This window comes from Thalia democratica, chromosome 2, assembly GCF_965202585.1.
Source record: "Thalia democratica chromosome 2, ktThaDemo2.hap1.1, whole genome shotgun sequence".
Classification (NCBI taxonomy): Eukaryota; Metazoa; Chordata; class Thaliacea; order Salpida; family Salpidae; genus Thalia; species Thalia democratica.
The window spans coordinates 60,976,354-61,001,421 of record NC_139166.1 but is presented as its reverse complement, the minus strand read 5'-3'; the positions used below and the strand labels follow the sequence as shown (position 1 = coordinate 61,001,421).

Here is a 25,068-nt window from a genome sequence, read left to right as displayed (position 1 = left end):
TAATAAATGAAAGTTTTTACCTTCCATTTTCTACCAAAGTCTATATTTATTGCAAAATTTACAATTATTGCTTCTTTTTATTTTTGTAGTACATACACATAACGATATGAAATCTAAAATAGTAAAATATTTTATCAAAAATTCTAAATACTACTAATTTCAAGTTTGTTAGTTTTTTCTTAAAAATAGTTATAGTTTCAATCTTTATTCAAGTTTTTATTCGTTAAATAAGTTATAGTTCTGAGTAAAGTCTCAATATGTACAAGAAAATTTTTCAAATAAGTAAATAACTTTTTACATTAACTGGTTGAAAGCAACTTGAAAACCGTTAAAGACATCTATTAAGTTATTTGGAACTCATAAAATAATAGTGGTTTGATTAATAAAATTTTGATGCTAAAAATTAGATTTCATAGTTACTTAAAAAAAGCCATTTTTGATAACTTTTAAAAATTGTACTAGCTAAACCTAAAAAATTAATTTTAAAAAATGCCTTTGAAAATATAACTAATACTACTATGAAGGTAATTTAAACTGAAAAAAGTGTTTATTAAAAATGTAAATAATTCGGAATTAGAAGAATTTGAATCACCGTCCATCCGAATTATTTTATGTACGACTTTTAAGAATAACATATCTGTATATATATATATCAACTAAGAGACGAAGCAACCCAACCACCTGATGAATTTGCCAATATTTACAACAGCCGAAGATCAGCACCTGAATCAGACAAACTCAAAGCCTTTGAAAACGACCTATACGAAATCATCAGAAACCTCAAGTTCTCAAAATTTAGATCAAAGTACCAAAAGACTCTAAACAAAGACATAAAAAAGCTACTAAATAAGAAAATGATTATAGTCTTTTCAGATAAAACATCAAACTTATACTATATGAATGCAAATAAATACAAGAAGCTAATGAAAAATAGCATAACTAGCGAATATTCAATTGACAACGAAAATACCATTAATGACATTAACAACGAAGCAGCACAAATCCTAAGTAAACAAATGAGTTTAAAGAACAAAAAAGTTCCAAAATATGAAGTCAATGAAGCATTCCTTTCTATCAAAGACCATAAAGCGAACTTTCCACACGATATCAACTGTAGAATAATTAATTCATCTAAAACCCACTTAGGCAAACTGTCAAGAACCATCCTACAAAAACACATAACAACCATAAGAAAAAAATCCATGCTTAGCCAATGGAAAAACTCTGGAGAAGTGATAGATTGGTTCGAAAAAATCAACAACAAAAACCACAAATGCTTCGTTAATTTTGACATTAAGAACTTCTACCCAACTATTAAAAGAAAGCACTTAATAGATGCAATCAACTTTTCCAACTCTTATTCAAGGTTCACAGAGTTTGAGATAGAGACTATTTTACACACATGCAAATCAGTAATGTTTTACGATAATAATATGTGGAAAAAAACCAACTCCAATGACAACTTCGACGTACCTATGGGATCATTTCACGGCGCCGAAATATGTGACCTTGTAGGTTTATACCTATTACACCATCTGTCTACGATTATAAACATTGAGTCAATTGGACTCTACAGAGATGATGGACTTGCCGTTATCAATCAAACAAATAAGAGTAATATTTGCAAAATAAAAAACAAAATTACAAAAAAACTAGCAGACATAGGATTCGACATTACAATTAGTGCAGGTGAAACCTCCACCAACTTCTTAGACATACATTTAAACCTCCTAACTGATGATTATTGCCCATATGTAAAGCCAAACGCAAAGACCATCTATATTGACAAAGATTCTAACCATCCTAGAACAATTAAGAAAAATATACCAAAAATGATCGAAAACAGAATTTCAAAACTAACAAAAAGCAAAGAATCATTTGATAACGCGAAGCAAATCTACCAAAACGCTTTAAGCAAAAGCAACTTCCATCATAAGCTCGAATATAACCCAACAATTAATAACAACAAAGCAAAAAACAGAAAAAGAAAATGTATATTTTACAACCCACCTTTCTGTGAATCAGTGAAAACCAAATTCGGAAACCTCTTTTTAAAACTGCTTGACAAGCACTTCCCACAATCAACAGAATTACACAAAATCTTCAATAGAAGTTCCACCAAGATATCATACTGCTGTTCCCCAAACATTAAAGCACTAATAAGTGGACATAATAAGAAACTGCTAGAAAAACCACAAATAGAACCGAAGCTATGCAACTGCAGAAACAGAGAGCAATGTCCAGTAATGAATAAATGTAAATTAGAAAATGTAATATACGAAGCAATTGTCTCATCTGAGAAAAATAAGAGAATGTCATATATTGGATCCACCCGAAGAGCATTCAAAAACAGATTGTACGAACATAGAGTATCATTTCCAAAACCAAACAAGAAGAAACCCGCCAACTGTACACAACTCGCCAACTACATGTGGAAATTATATGAAAAAGGCGAGAAACCCACTATTGAATGGAAAATTCTCCGACAGACAAAAAGCAGATTTAAACCAAACTTCATGTGCTCGATATGTAACCTTGAAAGACTGTTTATAGCAAATGCTAACCAGAGAAAAATACTTAATAAAAGAAATGAACTAGTCACGCAATGCCCTCATTACCCTAAGGAATACTTTTAGTTTATTTTTTATCGCATTAACTTAGTTTATTTAGTTTATTTCATTCTATTTAATTATATTGTTACTTTGTATTTATGTTTGTATTGTGTAAAGATTTTGTTTTAAAGTTACAACATTCCCGTAAAAAGACCATTTCTGTTTTCTAAAAATCCCCTACAAATCTTAGTATTTACATTTTTTCAAAATCCTAATATATTAAATGCTTAGTAAATAAATAAATAAATAAATTTTCTAAATATATAAAATCTATAGTTAATAAATTATTTAAACTAAACTTACCTATATTTCATTTTAATTTAACTTAACTTTAAAATTTAACTTTTGTAAACCACATATTATTTAAAACTCATATTTCAAATGTAAATATTATTTTCATTTATATATTATGTGTGTATTTTTATTTTCCAATTCATCGCCCTGTATACTTTTGTTTTCAGCTTTTTTTAGCGTCTGATGAACTGCTCTGCAGGGAAACGGCGTAACGCAATAAAAGTTTAACAATAAGTTTATATATATCAACTATGCAGATTCCAAACCTTTTGAATGCAGTCATAATATAAGAACTACTACTTGTTTGCATTTGTAGCTTTTTTTCAGCCTCTTTCGTAGTTTTTTATATGATCTCATGGAATAAGTTTTTAAAAATGTAGAACGTTAACTTTATAAACGTTCAGTTATGGTAGAGTTCACTTCTTTAAAACTATTAAAAAATATACAATAGTTTATTAATCTATTCAAATGTAAAATTGTTTTTACTGTTGAAGTAGAATTATTAAATTTAATAGAAAAGTTACACTCTTAGCACAAAATACTGATAAAATTTAACGTAAAAAACATTTCAGCACATTAAACTTTTACTTTCTTTAAAGAGGTTGTAACCTATCATTCAAGTATTCATATGTTTGCTATTAGTATTGTTGGTTTCCTTTTATAAGTTAATTAAAATTTATACAGTTTCAATTTATGAGACAAGTTTTTAAGTACATTTTTAAAGACAAAATTCAGTTAATTTTTGTTTAGTTTTCTTTCGTTTAATTGATTGTTTTATTACTAAAAATTTAACTGATTAGATAATGAAAAATTATGTGTAATAGCTCGTAAGAAGTTTTATAAGCATGTTGTGTACGACTCAATAACCGATAGGTTCCTTTGTGCACAAGGTCCTTAGACCAAACTTTTTGAGCACTTTTTTTTATCCTTCAATAAAAAATGTTTTCTGTGGCTTCTAAATTTAAACGAAATGGTATTAACTTCTGCCAATTAGCTAAATTTCAGTTAAAAAAACTTCTGGTGTTTTAACAAGTTTTCTAAGTGGATTAGTTATAACAATTTTTTGTTATGAAATACTACTTTAAAATGCAAAAAGCTGTTTCTACTTTTTATATATTAGATTACTTGCATGGTTACTTACCATATAACGTTTTTATATCAATGTTAGCATTAATATTCTTTTATTTTTATTTTAAGAAAAAATTGTTGTTTATTATTATTATTATTAAGTTTATTGTCCAACGAAGGACCTAGGCATTAAAACCTAGGCCGCTTAAACTGAAAGACACTAACATAAAAAGAAAAAACAAATTACAGTGATTAAATAAACATAAACATAAAACTTATACAAGGCAAAAACTGAATAAACTAAAACTTTCACAACAAAATATTCAACAATTCCAAAGTCACCAATCTCCAATTATACGTTCCAAAGCAACAAATCCCTGTAACAAGCATTTCTGTCAAATCTCCAGAAGCTGTCTTCATCTTGCAGAACATTCATCTCAGCTACTATTTGCCACTCGTTATGACAGAATTTTTAAACATGTTCAAAGTGTGCAGCTAAAAAGTAAAAACTCTGTACACACTGGATTTCTAGTACACTATTATTAAGAAAAAATTAGATTTATTTTTGTTAAATTTTCTTAAATACTATGGAATATCAGGAAATTGTAAACATTTTTTCTTTATTAGCAAAAAAATTTTTTTGTTTTTTTGAAAACCCTTGTACTACGATTTGTTATCAAAAAGTTCATATATGTGTTACATCATGATATTCGTCTTTATAGTTTTAATGTATCATTTGCAACTAACAGCGATGTCGGCAGGCAATTGGTTCTTGCAAGCCAAATTTTAAGTTAAAAATTTTCATAGGCGCAGTTTTAGTGACTTTTAGCTGAAGTTGAGGGCCTTCTTAAAATTTACATTTATTTTTTAGTCACTACAAAAAATACATATAGCTTACTTGTGTCCTAATGAAATCACTATCTAAAAACTTGTTTTTGTTTTTCTTTTGATTACCACTTAACTTTTTAAATTAATAACCAGCGACCTATGACAAAACCAACGGTGCGTTCCGTGTTAAAAATTATGAACAAGATGCACAAACACAGTGATGCAACAAAAAAATTACTCTGCTTCGTTTTTATAGAATTATGTTATTTTTTAGTCGTCTGCATGTTGCAGATCACTACTTGTCGCGGTTTCATTTGTAGGCACCCCCTTTTATCATTGATCACATCTGTTAAAAACCGAGCTTAAACAAGAGTTTTAGGTCACTTTTTTTTTTTTATAATCAACCTTCATTTATTAAATTTTTGTGTTTATTTAAATTAGGGGTGGGCAACGTACAGCCCGCGGGCCAGATCCGACCCGCAGAGTGAAAATGACCGGCCCCCGACCGTTTTTTAAACTTTAATGGGATCCGGTCCGCAAATGAAAATGATCAGCCCGCGAGCAAAGTGACAGGCCCGTAAAAGGTCAATGCTACAAAATTTTTATAAAACTTTTATCATATTTTTACAAAACAAAACATTAAAAATTTGACTTTAAAAACATGCTAATAAATGATTTTATAAATTAATTTGTACTAATAAATAAACAATTTGTCCACTATTTTGTGTTGCTTTAACTTAATTAGAATATCTTTTTGTCAAATTACCCCAAGCAAAGGGATTTTTTTAAGTACGATATTTTATATACGTACCTTTGTCAACTACAACGTCAATTCTACTTTTAGACATTTTTGAAATATCTGAGTTGTCTCAATCTACATCTGAAGTTGTCAGACTTAAGAAAGTTTTGTGAATTTGAAGGATTAACAAAAGTAATTAACCGTATGCATAAAATTAGATTCTGGTCGGATCTGAAACTTTTATTTAAATTAGAATTCGACTAGATCCAAATCTCGACTTAAAATTAGTATCCAGTCGGATTCGGATCTAGAAAGTCAGATACTGGATCTGGTAAATCACTAGCTCGAAATGCTCCTACCCGCAAAAGACTAATTTTTTCAGGATCCGGCCCGTTGATTGAAAAACGTTGCCCACCCCTAATTTAAATTGTTGAAACTTCTGATCTTTGCACATTCAATAACTCGTACGCTCTTAAAATTTCAGTAAAAATTTTTTTACGTTTAACTAAAATACGCTCATTGCTATTTTAATTATGAAAATCTTAAATATTTTTTCTTTAATAAATATTGCTTTAATACTTAAAAAACAATTTTAGATTTTAAATTGGTTTGCCTTTTATATAAAACAAAAGTCAGCCTGAGTTACACCAAACCAGCCAGAGTTTATTAAAAGTTAAAAAGCCAAAAACTGGAAAACTATATATAAACTTTACCATTAAAAAAAATTAATTTACAAGTTTAGAAAAATTGTTATAAGCTAAAAAACCGGAGTTTATAAGAAACTATATGAACATTTATTTATGAAAGCCTAAATCTTAAAAAAAACTATCATAAGTTGGCACAAGATTTAAAAAACCTTCAAACTAGCCTGAATAAATCTGAATGCCTTGAAATGTTTAATTGTTTATTTACATAAATTAAAACTATTTTAAAAACATTAAACAAAATTTAATCAATTGAACATCCGAATTAAGTATACATTAAATCAGTGTTTCCAAGTACTAGCGTCTGCGTAAATTAGTGTGCATAGGAATTAGTTTAATATGCATAGAAAGTTATTTGAAAAAAAAAGGTGCTCCAATCAATAAAGTTATAAAATCCAAATTTTAAGATTAATTACTTAGTTTTTATTTAGAACAAAAACTAAGCATAAAAGGTATACTGCTAGAAACCTAATCTATCTTTTTTCTTATTTTCCAGCCTAAGCAGCAAATGTTTAAGTGGTTTTAAAAATTGTCTGTACTTGAGACAAAACTGACTTAACTCAGTTTTTTACGAAAAATCAACTTAAAGTATTGTTTCGTTTAGTGGGCCAATTACATGGTCGTGGGCCGCAGCTTTACTTCTCGCGGGACATATGCCCTTATAATAAAAATCACGTTCGGGGGCCTCGGTTTGTCGATTCTTAAACTATATTAATATTCAATAATAGGTAGAACTCGTTTGTAAAATATGTTTGTACTAAAGATAAATCGTGTAACAATTTGACTTACAGGCAATTATTTACCAGCTACTGAAGCTACTTGTTTAAATTTATACTTTCATCAAAAAAAGTATAGCAGTATGTTTTTTGAAAGTCATTAATTGTGACGTAGTTGCCAAATAAAATGAAAACGTTTTTAAATTCATAACTCTGTCAAACTGCAGTCTGCATTTCTATCAAAAATGCTTCTTACTAAAATCAAGCTCCGGTTCAAAACAATCTTTCTCCTCTTGACCCTGCTCGCCCGACAAGCCGCGAGCCAGTTCACAATCACGTGCTACGAGTGGGTGGACGACCCGAACTACCCGGGCCAGCAAATGAGAAGAGAGCAGAGGACCTGCCGGCTGACCAACACGTGCTTGGTGGTGGTGCAGAGCGACGGAAAGTTGTACGGAACGTGCAACAGCGTTATCGTAAACGAGTGCGGGAATCTGAATAGATTATTCCCTGGACATTTGTACGCCGATTGCTGCCACAAAAAAAAATGCAACGTCGCGCCTAACCCGCTGCCGACACCGGAAACCCCCGTTGTGACGACTGTGAAAACCACGACCACGAAGAAGGCGTCGAACGGAAAAGAGGTGGAAGTCGATATTTCGGGACTTTCCCAGGAAAGTTCAGCCAATGGGAGGTTTTGTTTGAGCGGTGGCGCGTTTGTTTTGTACTTGGTTTTGCATTTGATTGCATGAAAAAAAAATTGCAAAAAACGAATAAAACTTTAGTAAAAGCTAAAAGTTGAACTTATGAAAGATTATAAATAACTTTTTTACACCTAATAAACAACTAATTAAGTACAAAACTTTTAGTAAAAAAAGCTAAACTAAAATCATCTGATCAATCGAATAAACTAGTTGTTTAAATTTTTTTTCAAGTCGTCACTTGGGCACTGTGCTTCAAAAATAAATAATGTTTACAGAACTTTTATTATAAATAGAAACTTTTGGATAGCAAATCATTTATCACAGATGTATTTCAATTTTAAGTTAATCGTACATTTGCAAATACTTTATAAAAATTGGTCAGGCCCAATTTTACGCATAATATTTTACCTTTAATGATGTTTCTAACTATAAGCTTAGATTAATTTGAAAAAAAGAACTTTTAATTTTTACCTCATAATATAGTTTTTGATAAAGTTTTCTAAAACAAAACGGATCCGGTATTTACCTTAGTTAGAACTCTTAGGATTGTGCCAACTATGCAGTGATTTGTTATTGTCTTTAATTTAGTAAAGTCGTCGCCATTTCAAGTTTCTAGTATCAAGATTACAGGCGCCTGCCAAAGCGCCCAGCTGTTAAAACATACGAACTTTATTAGTTAATCTTTTTCGAAAGTGCAAACTCAGTTTTTTTTTCTTTTAAGCAACAAACAAAAAGTCATTAAATTGTTGGTGTGTAGAGTACTACTAAAAACAAAACTATTAAATTAAGTATTTAGAGGTTAGTTTAAGCACCTAAATGTAAATTTTCATTATTTATTTAATATAATTAAAGACTATACAACTGAAAGTATGAAATAGTATTAAAAAAAACCATGCTAAAGCATACTATTAAGGTTAAATTCATTAACAACAAAATTCGTTCATTTAACTGAGCCAAATGGATTCAACTATAAAGTTATAAGTTTAAGAATTTTTATAATAAAAAGTTATTTAAAGCATCATTGTTCTAATTAGTAAACAGAAAAATAGAAATCTAAACAAATAAGTATATCTTTGTTGAGAGGTTAGAATAGACCTGTTTAAGAAATATACATGTTCTGTTTTTGTAAAAAATTCGAAAAAGTTTTAATTATAAGCGTTGAAAGGATGCTTGTTTTACCATTAATCAAACAATAAACCTTTTTTTTACAATATTAAGTTTTAAATAACTCTTATTTAATAGCTATTTGTAGTGAAAAGTTTTTCAATTACGTTTGTAACAAACTTTAATAGAGGCAGATCAAATATTTTGTTTAAAATATTATAAATCAAGAATTCCAAATGGAATTAGTTGTTAAACAATTGATGTACAAAATATTTTCTCTTTACAAGTTCTGAAGGTTTTTATTATGTATGTAAAAACAAACGTTGCAATAGATTGTTGGAGATAAACAAAAAGTAAATGCAACAACCATAAATATCAATACTAATTCATTTGCTTAAAATCTATAGTTTAATCAATATTATAGCAAATCCAATAATAAAACTTCTGTTGTTATAACATATGATTCAAAATTTCATGATATATGCTAAAAAAAATTAAAATTCTAAAAAAATTAATTCAAAAAATAAATAAAATAGATTATAAGGCTGTTTAATAGTTTATTTTACAACCAGTTTTCTCTGATAATAAAATAATCTATACATATTTTTGTTACTTTTTGCACGAGTGTAATTTTTACAATGGAGTAATCAGTTAATCTATTAGATAATATATGTTTAAGTTAAGCTAATTAACAACAGCTGGTTTGAAAGCAAAAGCTGGTTTATAGAAAAAATATGCCTTAGAAATATTTACTTCCAAAAAGTAAGAGCACATAAATAAAGCGAAAAAAAAAGTAAGCTTAAAAAGAAGCTAGAGTTCATTACAATTTTGTACGAAACATTTTTTTTTTGTTTCGAATTTTGTTTCGAAAAATTTAGAAATACTTTAAGTATGGCTTTTCAAATAATAGCAGAAAACAAAAACGTCAAATAATTAATTACTAAAACATAAAACTTTACTATAACCAATAATTTTCAATTATATTTTATGTTTAAGGAGTCCATAAAAATAAATTAATTGATTTTGTTTTTATTTAAAATAGTATATCCAACATTTCGTTTTCTACTAAAATTAAGCAGTAAATGTTCATCTATTAGAATTACCTTTGATTTATTTAATTATATACAAGCAAAAGAGCTTTTAAAATTTACCAAATAACTACTTTTTACTTACTTCCGCTTTAATGTGAAAATTGTTATAAGTAAAAAAAAAAATATTTTGTAACGAATGTACTCTTTTTTTTTTTAACGTTGTAAATGACACGACTTTATGCTTTCTCATCAATTTTTACGTTAAATTAAAACTTAAATAGATTGTTTGAAGGGCTGAAAAGGTTATATAAAGCTTATTTAAAGACATAGTTTAGCACTTTGTTATTTTACATTATTGGCATATGTGTAAACAAAATTTAATTATCAAAATTTCAACTATTTTAGTGTAATTAAATACAAATGAATTAAAAATATTGTTTTAAAATGAACTAACTAGATGCTAAATAATAGTTTATTAAAAAAAAACGTTTTTTTATTAAAATTTTACTTAAAACCAAGGTATGCTGAATACTTCAACAGATCATTGGTTTTTTATTATAAAAATTTTGTTCGAAAATTCCCAACCAAAATAGTGGTTTATATTCTTAAAACATGATACTTAAGTCTGTAAAGTGTTTTAAACATCATACGAGTATAAACCGCAGGCGTGTTAATTTAAACCTCATTGATTCATCAAACTAAGTTGAATAATTGATTGGAGTAAGAACATATGTATAGATTAAAATTTAAAATTTTTGTACAAGTTTTGAAGAAAGCAAGAAAGCAAATAAAAATAAACTAAAAGTTACTCATAACAGTTTTTATAAGTAAAGTGGTTTCGTAAACAAGTTCCTCAGACCAATCACTTTGAGCGCGTTTTTTTTTTGTCCTTCAAAAAAAAAGTAGTCAATAAATTTTCTATAATTTTACGTTAAAAAACTCCATGAAACTTAGTTCCTTAACTTTTTTATTTATTCAGAATTGTAAAAGCAACAAGTCATTTATACTTGTAATATGAATATATTAAAATGAATTTGAGATATTTAATTACTTATGAGCAAAAGAGGTTTTAAAATTCACGAAATTACAATCTACTTGTTACTTACTACAGCTTAACAGTGAAACTGTTTTTACGTAAATACTGTTATATCTCACAACATTTGTATTGTTTAATTTTTAATTCCAAATATTCTAAATGTCACGACTTTATGCTTGCTCATTAGCTTATGCATTAGTTTTAATTTTACATAAAACTTTTTGTTTTGTTGTTTAAAGAGTTGAAAAAATAAACGTAACTTGTTGATATTTACAGTTTAATAACTTTTCATCTTAAATTGTTGGCATAAAAGTTTACAAGCTTAGGTTATAAACGTTAAATTAAAGTTTTAAAAAGTTAAAAATTTAACTGTGTCAAAAATGAAAAACAAGATAAAATCTTAAATTTAGCATTTAGTTTTAGACTATTCAAAACTTAACTAAAATGAAAAATAGATTTAATAGATACGTTTTTTTTTAATATTACCTATTCTATTTTCAATTATTAGTATGTCCGATCCGCGTTGAAACTATTAAAAAGCTTTGATTTTTCTAAATGTATTTGTTTCAGTTTCTGACTAATTTTCAATTTATCACTTATCTTGACTGGAAAAGTATAAAAGTGTTTAAGTTGCTTTACGACGAAAACTAAAAATAAATGTATGAAAAACTTTAAAAAATCAAGACCTAAAACTACATACCTATAGAGCTTAGAAATTTGTGCAATCAGTTTTCTTAAAAGCGTAAACAAAACTAATTTTTTTTTAAATCCAGTTAAAAAACAGTTTTTTAATTAAAATATTACTTAAAGCAAGGTGTTCTAAATAGCTTAAAAGCTTATCGGTTTTCATCACAAAATTTTGTCCGAAATTTCCCAACCAAATTAGTGGTTTACATGATTGACTGCAAGCATGATACTCAAGTCTGCAAGGACACCGTACGAGTATAAACCGCAAGCTCTGTGTTTTTTTAACCTCATTAATTCAATAAGTTAAGTTTTTTTTTTTTGGGAACAAGGGAGTGTTGATAAATAAAAATTTAAGGCACTTTGTAAATTTTTTCATCAAAGCAATAAACAAAAATAAAAAAATAGAAAACTTATCAATTGAAGTTTTGTGTGAAGGCTTTTGAAAAAAGTAGAAATACTTTTAACGTGGCAGGAATTTTTTATTTATTTTATGACACGTAAAAGCCTTGCGGCAAAAAAAAACAACTATAAAACTAACACTGACTACGCAAGTTTTACAGTTAGAAGTCTAAAGCTATCCGAGCTACAAAGATTTTTAAAGGTTTGCCGTCATCTGAAAAGCAGTACTAAAATCGGCATGTTTTTTTAGCTCTTAAGGTTAATTAGTGTCTTAACGTATTAACTAGTTAAAAAAAATTGGCATAAAGGCAAAAGACTTGTTGTTAAATAGAAAGAATGTTGCTATAATAAAATTGTTGATTTCAAGACAAGGGTATTAGATAGTTTTAGTTAGAACAGTTGTTTTTCGTAAATAAGTGAACATACATGCATAAGGTTGAGGGAATTTTGAAAAGTATACTTTACAAAATCTTTAAAACATTTTTATGAGGGCAACTTATAAAGTTATTCAAAGTGTGTTAATACATTATTTAATAATGTATAAATATGTGAAAATTATTTAACCTATTTTTATAAATCATTTAATTTTTCTGAATAGATGAATAAATTAATTTTATACATGTTTATAAACTTATTAAAATCTTGTTAAATGATAATATGACAAAAAGTTTCTATAAATAAAACTAAACTTGATTTTACTTTTTTAAGTTTTATTTAAAACATTATTCTATAACATTATCATCAGCATTTAAATAACCTGATTTTTGTGTATTTTATTCCATTGAAAACGATTAAAACTCTTTGTCCAAAAAATACTGGTAAGAAACCATACTTACTTTTACAATAATAACTTTCTCGTTTAAAAAAAAATATTTATCTTTATGCTTTTCTCAACAGCTATAATGAAAGTTTGTTTGATACTACTCAGTTTGGTACTGCTTTTTAAAGGTTAGTTTGTAATTAATTATTCTCTTTATATTTAAAATTTTTTACCATGTTTATAATTAAACTAGAGTTGTTTATATACAGTATTAATTTTAAATCTGTTTGTACACTATTGTTTAAAGGCTACTCTGTTTCAAAAGTAATGTAAAAAATCTTTGAGTCTAAAGCAAGCAAATTTTAATATCTTGCTTGTAAACTGTTACAATAAACTTTAGTCCTTTTTAAAATAAATGTTAACTCGAATGTTCGTTTTTTATTTTATTTAACTAAAAAATATTAATTAATACGTTTGAACATTTATGCACAGTTTGAATTACACTTGTATATAAACTTAAATTTAATTTTCCAAAACTTTAAATAAAACAAATACGGTAATTCAGGACTATGCAATTTAAGTAAAAAATAAAAGAGTTTTTAACTGTTTGAAAAAAAGGTTGGCTGCTTTTGATAAGTAAAGGGTGCAATTTACAAATAAAGTTCCCTCATTTCAAGAAAATCATTGTATTTAATAAACAAATTAATATTAAACACTTTTCCTACTACTAAAATACTATAATTCAAATTAATACAAAATTGAAACAGTATAATAAATTCATAAAAATATTTTAATCTAAATTATTTTCAAAATAAAAGAATAAATATATTTTTTACTTATGTATCGCTTTTAAAGTTCATCAGACTTAGAGCTTGATTTCAATTAAATTTTTCCGTTAAATTTATTTATCTTTAAAATTTTTAATCTGTATAAAAGTAATGTTTTCACTTTAATCGTAGCTTGAAGACTTGCGGTTTATCTTATAATTATAGTTTAACTAAGTTATGAACTTTTTTTTATGTCTCATAAACAACAGTATAAGTTTGGGAACTCTACAAAAATTTAAAGAACGGGAAAGTTTTTTACAAAATGTTATATTACTAAACTTTTTTTTTTCATTTAGTATCAGAATGCCAGATTCATGGTAGGTGGAGTGGATTTAAACCAGCAACTAAAGAAGTTCAAGAAATCGCAGATGAGGTAAAATAAAAAGTGTTACTACATGTTTTCAATTTATAAACTTTACTGAATACTAATTTTATTTTACAAACGATTCTACTGAAAATACAAAACTTTAACAACTCATTATATAATTTTAAGTTAATTTTAATAAGCTTATAAAAAGTATTAATATATAATTTTTGTCAACTTAGGTCAAATACATAGTTAAAAGGAGGTATAAAAGTTCGATGAAGATATACAAAGCAATTCAGTATGAAGATCAAACTTCTGTTGGACCTTTTGGTGGAATTAAATACATAATAGCGGTAATAATTACATAAAATTTATGTAACTGAGAAGTTTCTCTTATATTCAAGGCTTTTTTGATAATTTAGTACACGATTTTTAAACGAAATATTAAAATTAACACAAAGTTAACTATAGCTTGTTTAACTCAAAGCTTTATGTTTATAACACTAGCTGTTATTTTAATTGCAGATACAAATAGGTTATGACTACGCTATTGGAATAAAAGTTTTTGTACCAACTTTAAGGACAGTAGTTTTATTTGAAGGTTTTCTAGGACCTTTTGTAGGACAAGGACCACTCTCTACAGTTCAAGGTAATTTAAAATATATTCAAATATGCTAATAAGAAATTACTTGAATCTAAACAAGTAAATAAGTGTTTGGCTTAAAAAACACATATACTTAATAAAATAATTGAATACAAAAGAAATAATAAGCGAATACATAAAACATAAATCAGCGCTTAAAAAAACCTAAATTCAAGTGTGGATATCTAATGAACGTTTAATTTTTCAAACCGAAGAAAAAGCTGTGTTTAACAACCAAGTTAAAATAACATATTACTGTTCTTACTTGTAAATCTTATTCGCAGTTTAAACAAATTTTTAAAAGTATATACAAAATAAAAAAATTGTTTAAATGCTGTTTTGAACAAGTAGCAATCCGGTCGTTTTTGATTTACGTGCCAGCTTTAAACTTCTCCAGATCTAGAGCTTTAATTAAGATAAATAATATGTTAAATTTATTAATCTAAAGTATTTTCTAACTGTGTTTGGAATTTTTTAACTAGTTAAAACATTTACAGCTTGTTTTTTATATACTTATTAATTGCTTTACTTATTTTGTTACATCAAAAATTATAAATTCAAAAATTTATAATTCATAGACAACTAAAACTGAAAAACTTAAAACAGCGCCGACAACAACTCAAGCTGCAACAACTTTGCCACCCGTGGTATCTACTAAAGCAGAAACAGCATACGATACAATTCAAAAAATTGCTGAAGAGGTAAAAATATACATTTCTTATGTTTGTTAATTTTATGTATGAACAAATTCATATTTTAGTTTTAACGGTATTTAAAAAACTGCTTTTTACTAATGTTTGCAAATAGAAAATAACACAAAATAAGCTCATTGGAATTTTAAAAGTCTATAAGTTTAAAATTTCTCAATTTATTAGAAATAAGGACGTTGCTTCGTGTTACAAGCAGCGCAGAGAAGCATTTTTAGTTTTGAAAAACTGACAACTCCCAAAATTGCTGTTTCGTTCTAACAAAAGTTTTACTTGGTATATAAAGCTGCCATAAACCGCTTGTACTGAAACTTTTTCTAAACAGTGTTCTTTTTTTAAGTAACTTCAAAGAAAATCAATTTAACTTAAACAAGTAAATCCTTTATCCAAAAAATTTTTTTAGGTCAAATACTCAGTAATACGAAAGTTCAGTGAATTCAAAGTGACAATCAAGAAATACGAAGTAGTTGCGTTCGATTTTAGTATTGATGCTAAAAACGGAATTGCTTTTATAATAAAGGTTGATGTTTTTACACTTTTGGAAACTAGCATACTTGTTTAACTTTAGCAGTTTTCAAAAAAAAATGTTTTTCAAATGTTTGTCTCAATGTAAGTCATAAATTAGCAAAGTTTAATGTTTTTTAACAAGTTGTTTTCTAAATTACAGATAGAAATAAACGACGAAGGAGGCACAATTGATATTTTTGTTTTCAAGCCACTGTCGGGCGAAAAAGCAGAACTAACGGGCGAAATCACGCCCTTCGAACCGCTTGAAGTTCCTACACCTTATAAGCGCATAATATAAAAGGAAAAATAAATTGTAGATAACTACACACAGCATGTTATAACCAACTACAGTTTTATTTGTTTTCATTTCTTTTTATTGACAAAACGTCTCCTTGTTTCATTAAATTTAAGATTTGAATGAGAACACTGTCTTTAAGCATACATGTTTAAACATTTAACAGAAATTTTGAAAAATTAGTTTTGCAGTTTATTGTTGATAAAACAGAACAAATTTGTAAGTCAAAGTTTAACTTAAGTCTAAAAATGTAGTTTTATTTTGTTTGGAACTAAACTTACTAAAGTATTTTGCTACTTAAAGTTTTATTTACTTTTCGTTTTAATTTTTTTTTCAACAATTTATAATCTATTTATCCAAAATATTTCATTTTAAAGTAGTCGTAGTTTAGAGCTTTTAATAAAAATATGTGTTACAAAGCTTTATCAACTTTTGCACAGAATACCATTACTTTGCATTTATAATTTAAAGTGTAACGATAAAAAATTAGAAATAGGAAAATGTTGTACTTATATAAATTAAATAGTTAATAGCTTTTAAAATCATATTCTTATAAACATTGTACGAATGAGAACAAATTGTACTTAATGATAACTACTTTTATAATAAGGATTTAACGTATAAAACTACTCTTTACAAAATCCATTAGTAGTCAATAATAGTTAATTTTGTAATCAGTTATTAAGTTCAACAAAATATAAATCTTACTTAACAAAAAATATTTTGAAACCAGCACTTTTTTATTTTAGAATATATTATATTTATAAGCAAATTTACAATACAAAATATTTACATTTGATGATACAGATATAACATTAGAGCTGGATAAAGCACTTAAAAATTAGACCTTACAGTGATTGTTTTCTTTTTTCAGTTTTGTAAGTATATTATTTATGTTTTATTGGTAATCTCGAAAGTTAAAGAAGATGCCTTAATTTCTCAAACCGACCTTAGGTAACGTAGACAATTACTTTTAACTAATTTATATCGACACATATATTAGAAAACCAATCATTTTCCATCAAAGATAAAAGAGAAAATGAAATATTTTTTCTTTTCTTAATACTTTTTATTAAGTTAAGACTTTATATAGAACAATTTTAAAAGATAATTTAATATTAATATAATTGAGATCTTTATACAAAAAGTCTACAGTTAAGCATTGCAAGGTATTTTTTTCTATACTATTAACTTTTAATAAAAAATAAGCTAAAATTTAAGTAAAATCTAGTAAGAAAAATAGTTTTAAGATTAAAATTGTTCTTATATAGAAGTCCATTGCTATATAAACCAGCCACAGAGAGTGATGGGGGTGTTTGTAGCCACAGCCTGCTGCAGTAAACATGTTATTCATGTTGTATAGATATTTATATTGTTTTCTTGCGCTACCTAAAGTACTTTTTCAATGATGTTACTTTTTATATTAATTTTTATTCAAATCTTAAGTAGTTGAATCTTATTTTGTTTTTTAGATTCTTAAATTATATTCCTGTTAGAATAATTCTTGTGTAAAGTTTTGGCTACATTTAAGGTAGTTTCTAAAGCACGATATTCTTTATATATTTGTTAGTGGTTGCAGTTGTTTTCTAATACAATATGTTCATTCATTGCCATGACTAGTTTTATATAGAGTAGCCCTAACTATTATTTATTATCAACATTCAGTATAGTTTAAGTTTAAATTTAATCATTGTTTTTAGTGTAATTGTACATTACAAGAGACCTTACAATCTCATTCAAAATATATGAAAAACTAGCCTAAAATTTTGAAAGTCTTAAAACTACCCTAAAATGTTTATTAAAAATTAAACTACTCTGAATTTCCTTGAGTCTCCGAAAGACTTTCTAAAATTCAGAATACCCTGCGTTTCCCTGAGTACCCTGAGTGTTTTGCAACCCTTGATTGCTATAATTGATAAAAGCTAAAAAAACAAATTATTTTAAATCGTATGGTTTTTGTAAACTGTACTTCGGCACTAAAAACTGTTTTTGGGTTTAATTTTTAGTTTAAAGTTTAGTTTAAGGATAAAATCTGTGTCAAGTTGTATAAAAACATTGTAAAGTAAAATGGTTTTTAATCAAAAAAAATGTCATGATGACAAAAAATTTCTATCTATATGAAAGATTTTTTGTGTCAATAAAAATTTTACTACTTAACATGTAAAAATTGTTTAAAGTTCCTGGTTTTTTAGTGATTATTTGTTTATATTCTAGTTTTACCAGGTTTTTTTTTTCAAAATTTTCTCAAATTCAAGATTTATAGGTTTTTTAGTCTAAATTGTCGAATTCCAGGGTTTCAGGTTTTTTGGCAACCCTGTAATAAGAATAATATAACTTCAGTTATTTAGGATTTTGTTTTCATAACAATCTTTCACTTCAAAAACAGAGCATCAAATAAAATAAAAAAAATTTAAAAATTTATGAGCTACAGATGTTGATGGACCAACATCCAAAGTCTCAGTTAGGTCTGGTTGACTGTCTGTGGGTAGATTGTCAACCTGGCCTTTTTGCCAATACTTTTCCTGCAGGCGGGGTGACTTTCAGGCACGTTTGTGCTTAGGACCCTCTGCCGGCAGCTTGAGTATATAATGCTTTTTTACTAACTTTTTTTTGTATCAGTGATTTTTATCTATCAATACTAAAGACTATTCTAGACTATTTTGTATAAATTAGGCAAGATAGTTTTGATTATGTATTAATTATACAAAAGAACAACACAACAATATTACAAAATTTCTTACTCAAAAAATATAAGCTGCTTTTAAATCTTTTATAAATCACTAGGCAAAATATTTTTGATGAAATGTTGCATCATTGATTTTATGCCTTATTTCTAATAACTGCACAGGCTCTAAATATTCTCTTAATATTCAGAGTTCAACAATGAATATTGTAAGTAGTTGCAGCAGTTCATTACAAATTAATTAATATTTTATTAGTAACAAATTTTTTTTCTTTAGAAAATTGTTTTTTAATAAGATATTAAAATGTTTGAAGTTATAACATACATGTCATAAGTTAAGATTATCAATTAAATAAATAATAAAATAGTAACAAAAAGTATATAGCTAAAAGTATGGAAGCATCTGCTTTAATTTTACATATTTAAGTTGCATTTTTTTTTGTATAAATAATGCAGATTTTCATTACAACGAGCAAACATAAAAAAACTAAACATATGATGATTATATAAAAGCGGTTATCCGAAAGGCAGAGATTAAATGCTTTACTATGTACTTAATTTTATTTGAGAGTCTAACAAAAACAGTTTATCATAGTTTTTATACTGTGTGCAAAACTCTAAAATAGAATTGATAAGGCTTTTATAAATGCAAAAAAACATTTTTTATCTACTCAAAGGTGAAATAATTAATTAGTTTTACATTTCATTTAACTTTTGACAAACAATTAACTAAAATTCAAAAAGTTTAAAGTGGTCTACAAAATTAAAAATTTCAGATTCGGTCGAATCCGAATCCGAGTCTTATTTTGAACTTTATGGATCGTCCGAATCCGAGTTCGAATCTTGGATTCGGTAGATCACTAGTTTTTAGCATTAACATTATCAAAGTGTATTTTAAATAAAATATGATAAAACATGTTTTATTTGAAATTTCAATTTAAAGATAGTTTTGTTATTGACAGTAATTTGTAACGACTTTGTCAGCTTTTATAAATATAAAATCAAAACTAAAAACTAAGTCTAGTAAAATTATCAATTTATAAATAAAATAATAGTTTGTAAATAACAATAAAAATACTAAAAAATCATCGTTTGTTTTATTTATTTAGTACAAATATCAAAGCATCACTTACTTATTTTCTTTGTTTTAAAACTATTGAAATTTTTAATCAGTATCAATCTATACAAAACAAAAATGTAATAAAATGAAAAAGTTAAAGAAGGATGATTGTTTTAAACTCATGGCAAAGCACAAAAAACGCAAATCCAAGTTTCCTAGCGATAAAAACCAGAAAAGAAAAAAGTCGATCGAAAACAAGAAGCTGTTGCCGAGCGACTTCAAGCGGAAATTCCAAACTGCGGGCTGGTCTCCGCACTGGCAGCAGTTTCACAGCGGCCTGAGTTTTCGGATGAACTACATCCAACAATCGCACCAACGACAAAATGAAATTCACCATGTATTGCGAGGGAGCTCCAACGAAAGTCACCGTCGACGACGCATTGCCGGTTCGTAAAAACAACTCGCTCGCGTATGCCAGGTCGGCGCGTGAAGGCGAGATCAGTCTGCCTTCTTATTTTGAAAAGTCCTTTGTGAAGCGAGCTTGCCGCGGCTCTTACGATCGTTGCAGCAATATTCATCCGAATTTCGCGTTTTCTTCTATCAGCGAATGCATGACTGGTTTTCGTCATTGGGAAAAGGAGGGTTCAAAGGACGGCGTAGTTGACTGCATCAAGTGTTTGGTAGACACCAAAAGTTCAGTGGTAATTGGAATCATACTGGCGTTGAACTGCAAACCGGATAAAAAGACCGGTCACGGATACGTTGTAGTGGATTATAGCTACGAACGCAAAGCTTTGAACTCTACGATCCTCTGTATAGTGCTAAAATTTGTGGTTCAAATAAAAAACTGCCTCTTACAGAAGGTTCAGATAAGAATAAGGAAAATTCTTGGGTAACTCTGGGTCAACTTGAAAAAAAGAGGGGTACAAGTTAATAGCTTGTATTCTAAAGACATGCACAAATCCGTGTTTTCGTTTAAACAGCAAATAAAGCCATCTGCTTTCGATGAAAATGTGTTTAGACTTTTTGTGGAAGAAGAATCTACGTTTTTGGCAAACCTGTTTTCATACAGTCATGAACTAGAAGATTACGAACTGTTTGTAACAACAGCTGATAAAAGAGAAGATGTTAACGTAGAGTTCGAATTACCTGAAACATTGTACGGATACTTAAATTCTTTAAAAGGACATCCTAAAACTGAACAAAGTCAAAAATTCTAATTATATCCAAACACTTATATTTATCATTAAAGCAATAAACAAAAAAGTAAACTTTTTACTGAAAGTTGGCTGTGTATAAGAATCTTTTATTTGAAGATCTAAACTTTAGCATATAAGTCTATGTAAAAAATCATTGTTTTTTTAACAATAAAAAGTAGTCTTTTGTTTCTTAATGTATTTAATATGTACTAGCTAACTAAGATATTTTTGTATTAAAGCACAACATGTATTAAAGCCGTATGAACTAAAACGTTTATTCAAAAATGTATAAAACTATAGAAGCCTTGAGCACCGTAATTGACCGGCCATAATGTTAATGCTCACTTTTAAAAGTTGTTTTCTCGTAGAAACTCAACGTGGATTCGAAAAACATTACGTCAAACTTTGTTTGAGAGTAAATAATGTACATGGTAAGAAGATCACGAAATTATTTGGGCTTATATCTTACACTTAGATATATCTTTACATAACTAATTAACTTAAGTTTTAACAGACAATCTTTTGCTAAATAATTAAAATAAAACTTTTTAGCAGTACTTATCATTGTATAAACTTCGAGTTCAATATTAAGTAAAATAAAAAGTTTTTTGTGGCTTAGACTTGGACGAAATGTAAACCGGATTATGCGAATCCTAACAACCTAAACGTAAAGAGAAATAAATATAAATAGTAAAATTTAACAAAACATTACTTGCTTTAAGTTTTATGTTTTCTCCTATAATATAGAAAGCGTTTATTGATTGGTTTTGGTGAAAGAAAAAACAAAATCATACGTGTTATTGTTATAAATATAAACTGGGTTTAGCACTTTAAATGTTATCAGATAACTATTAATACCCCAAATACAGTTTTATAACACACTTGAATGTTTCAGGTTAGCTTTTTTTTTGCAGTTATAACATAGTTGCAGATTTTAATAAGGTAAGAAAAATTAATCTGCCCCTTTGTCGTCATTACATTGTACCTGAGATTAACATGGGTATGATTAACAAGCTAAAATGTAGTTTAACCTTGACTAAACATAAATAAATTTGTTGACAAACGCTGCAAGCTTTTTAGTTATAGAAAACACAAAATAAAATAAAAGTTGTTTTACTGGAAACAAACGAGTGAAGCTTTTTTCAGTTTTATTTTAATGATTCAGTGCTAAACTATATCCCTTTCCTTGAAACCGGAACTAATTAAAAAGTAGTTTTGAAAAACCGAACCATAAGTTTTACTGGCAAACTAAAAAACTTAAACTTCACCTTTGACAAGAGTAACTTGTCTAAACGTGCAAGGATAACCTGCTTGAAAGCCCCTGGTATTTACCCTGTTTCAATTGCTAGAAAAAAATTAACGATGAAAAGCTAGATTGCGCTGATCTCTCTGATGAATGTAAAAAATTCTATCAGCTCAGCAGAGCAAATGATAAAAAATTATTACTTTAGTCGGTATGTGTGGATTATTTTTATTTTTGTTATATTTTCAAACGCATTTGTACTAAGGAATAATTTCAAAAAGCTTAAAAATGTTGTTGATGAGCGATCAACAAAGTATTACAATTCGCTGTTTATTTTAAACCTATCATTCTCTGATGTTATTTTCGGGTTTGTTTTAGCTTCAATGGCTTTTAAGTCGAACAAGTCGGAATAGTCTTTTACGTCGGACTTTTTTGTACAAGAGATCTTGAACTGCGTTCCAGTTTAATTTGCAATGCAATTGGAACAATAATTTCAGTTTCATCGCAAACTTCTTTGAGTATTTTAGTGTTGTGGGTTCCGTCTTTACACCGTTTATAAGCCTTTCAAAAGCTTGGATATAAAAAATAATAAAGTTTGTTTTTTATTGCTAACTTGTTGGATCAGCCCACTAGTTTCGTCACTTATACATGAAGTTTTTTAAAGGAATTTACGCAAGAAATGGTTATATCAAGCAATATTTTGCTTTCAAACAAAGACTTAGACCGAATTATAACACCTGAAGATTTGTACAAAGTTGTTAATAACATCAAAATCTAAAAGTATACCATACTCGAAAACTATTAGAAGTATTAGAGACTACAAAGACTAGCATTTAAATTCATACAGTTTCAGAAATCTGCACCCAAATACAAGTGTTGGTATTAAGAAAATATTTGGGTTTTATAGTTCAAAACGAAAACGCTATGCTTATCAAAGTATCTTTAACCGTGGCAACAGGCATATGCTGCTGGTTACCAATAATTGTGTCTTCATTCGCAAAATTTTTGGCTACCCAATTTCTGATATCATTCATTAACTGAGAACAATTATTCTCTTGCCGATTAACAGTTTGCTTAATCCGATTATTTACTCAACACTTGATGTCATTCTTGCTAAAAAACTGAAAAGGGTTACAGCCTCATTGAAAAAGTCTAAAGTTAAAGTCTTAAGAAATAAAATGTTTAATGAAATTTCCATGCAGTACTGATTAAATGTTTTAGCAAACAAAAATCTCTTTGTATATACTTCAATAGTTTTATTGAATTTACCAACTATGCATCTTGTCAACTATTAATAAAAGTTTATGCAGTATTTTACAAATAAAATAATGCTTATAAGTTTTGATAAAACTGAGTATATTATTTTACACTTGTTTTAGTTTTTTCAATTATTTGTTAAATTAAAACTATTTTGAAATTGAAATTTAATCACAGCACGTAAATAATTAAAAAAAATAAGAATAAATAAAAAGTTTTCGAGCTTATTTTTTAATTAGTTATTTTTTATTAGTTGCTTTTTGTAATTGTTTTTTTACTACAGCTTATAAAACGTAAAACCAAAAAAAAACAATACTTAACCTTTTGGTTTCATTTTTAATTATAAAAACTTGATTAGAAATAATTATAGAAAAGTTTAGCTAATTGAATGTTTTATATAAAAATTGGTACAAATAAGTAGTCTGATATCTAATATAGTAATCTAATATCTAAATTCTAAAGTATAGCAATATATTGTTATTGTTGAAAACTGCTTGAACTATCATTAACAGTTTAATTAACCTGTAGTTGTTATTTACTTCGTCAATAAAACATATCTAACTACTTTGCATTTATTTTAATGTGTTTTAAATTACTTTAATAAATAAAATGGTTTAATCTAAACACTATTAATACTTCATGATTATATTGAACAATTAACTTCACCGCAAAATCAACAACAACAGCATCCGAGACAATCCTACGACCGGTTTCGTCCTAATTAGGACTCATCGGGCAGGAATAGTCGCGAGAAACCGCTGTTGTGATCTTAACCAAGCGGGCTTAAGTACAAAGTACTGAAGCGACCGTTTGTGGGTAAAGTTGAAAAAATTATGATAATATTAGTCATGAGATAAATCTTATCAGTTATGCTAGAACAATGTTATGCGGTGAAGTCTAGCTTTATTAAATAATAACACTTAATAAAAATAGTATGCGAGGTTTTTAAGGTTTCAAAAGAATTTAGTATTGTTAAACAAATAATTCATAAATATATTTTATCTTATTTTAAAATTTTTTACACCAACATAGGCTATAGTGTGGTTAGTTTAGATTTTGTAACTCTAGCGAAAACTTACTTTTTAGTTTCTTTAAACTTTGTTTCCTTTCTTAAGCTCGACAAAAACTCTTTAGGACATTTCCAATATTTTTTTTTGCGACAACGCATGTGCTAAGCAATGTAACGAATTCAACCGTTAAACAAAATGTGCAAAGTTGGTTATAATTTTCTTACGAAGGAAACTTAGAAAGTAAAGCTAAATTTTTTGATCTAGTTTTTACTTTATTTCTTTAGTTAGAATGGACTTTTTATGTAGTTTAACAAAATTTTAAATCTCTACGATAAATTGCAGAATGTTTAAAGTTTTTTCTATGCACTTGTTTTATACTAAGTTCTTTGTAAAAAAAAATTTTGGATATAATTTAAAAATAAATTTCAACTTTATCTGTTTTTAAGGCATTTTAAACAAAACTACTTTAATGAGAACAACAACTCTATTTTAATTTGAAAAAATTTACTTGTTTTGATTAAACAACAAGTTTTGGTATTAATTGTGTAAGGTTCTTTTTAAAAAGGTAAAATGTTTTTTACTTCTTCTTTTTTTCAGCAACTACTAAATCTTTTTTCTATAAAAGTATTATATCAACATTTATGTGAA

General features: G+C 27.3%; 1 protein-coding gene across 1 annotated transcript; it reads left to right on the top strand.

The window, feature by feature from the left end:
- The first annotated feature begins 12,392 nt into the window (after nt 1–12,392).
- Nucleotides 12,393–16,389, top strand: LOC145829297 (uncharacterized). Its single transcript, XM_082937057.1, has 8 exons — nt 12,393–12,435; nt 12,820–12,870; nt 13,806–13,882; nt 14,056–14,169; nt 14,342–14,465; nt 15,066–15,160; nt 15,570–15,686; nt 15,834–16,389. Exons 1-8 carry the CDS (start codon nt 12,408–12,410, stop codon nt 15,969–15,971), a joined length of 744 nt encoding a protein of 247 aa, XP_082793183.1. The 5' UTR covers nt 12,393–12,407; the 3' UTR covers nt 15,972–16,389.
- Nucleotides 16,390–25,068: the final 8,679 nt, after the last annotated feature.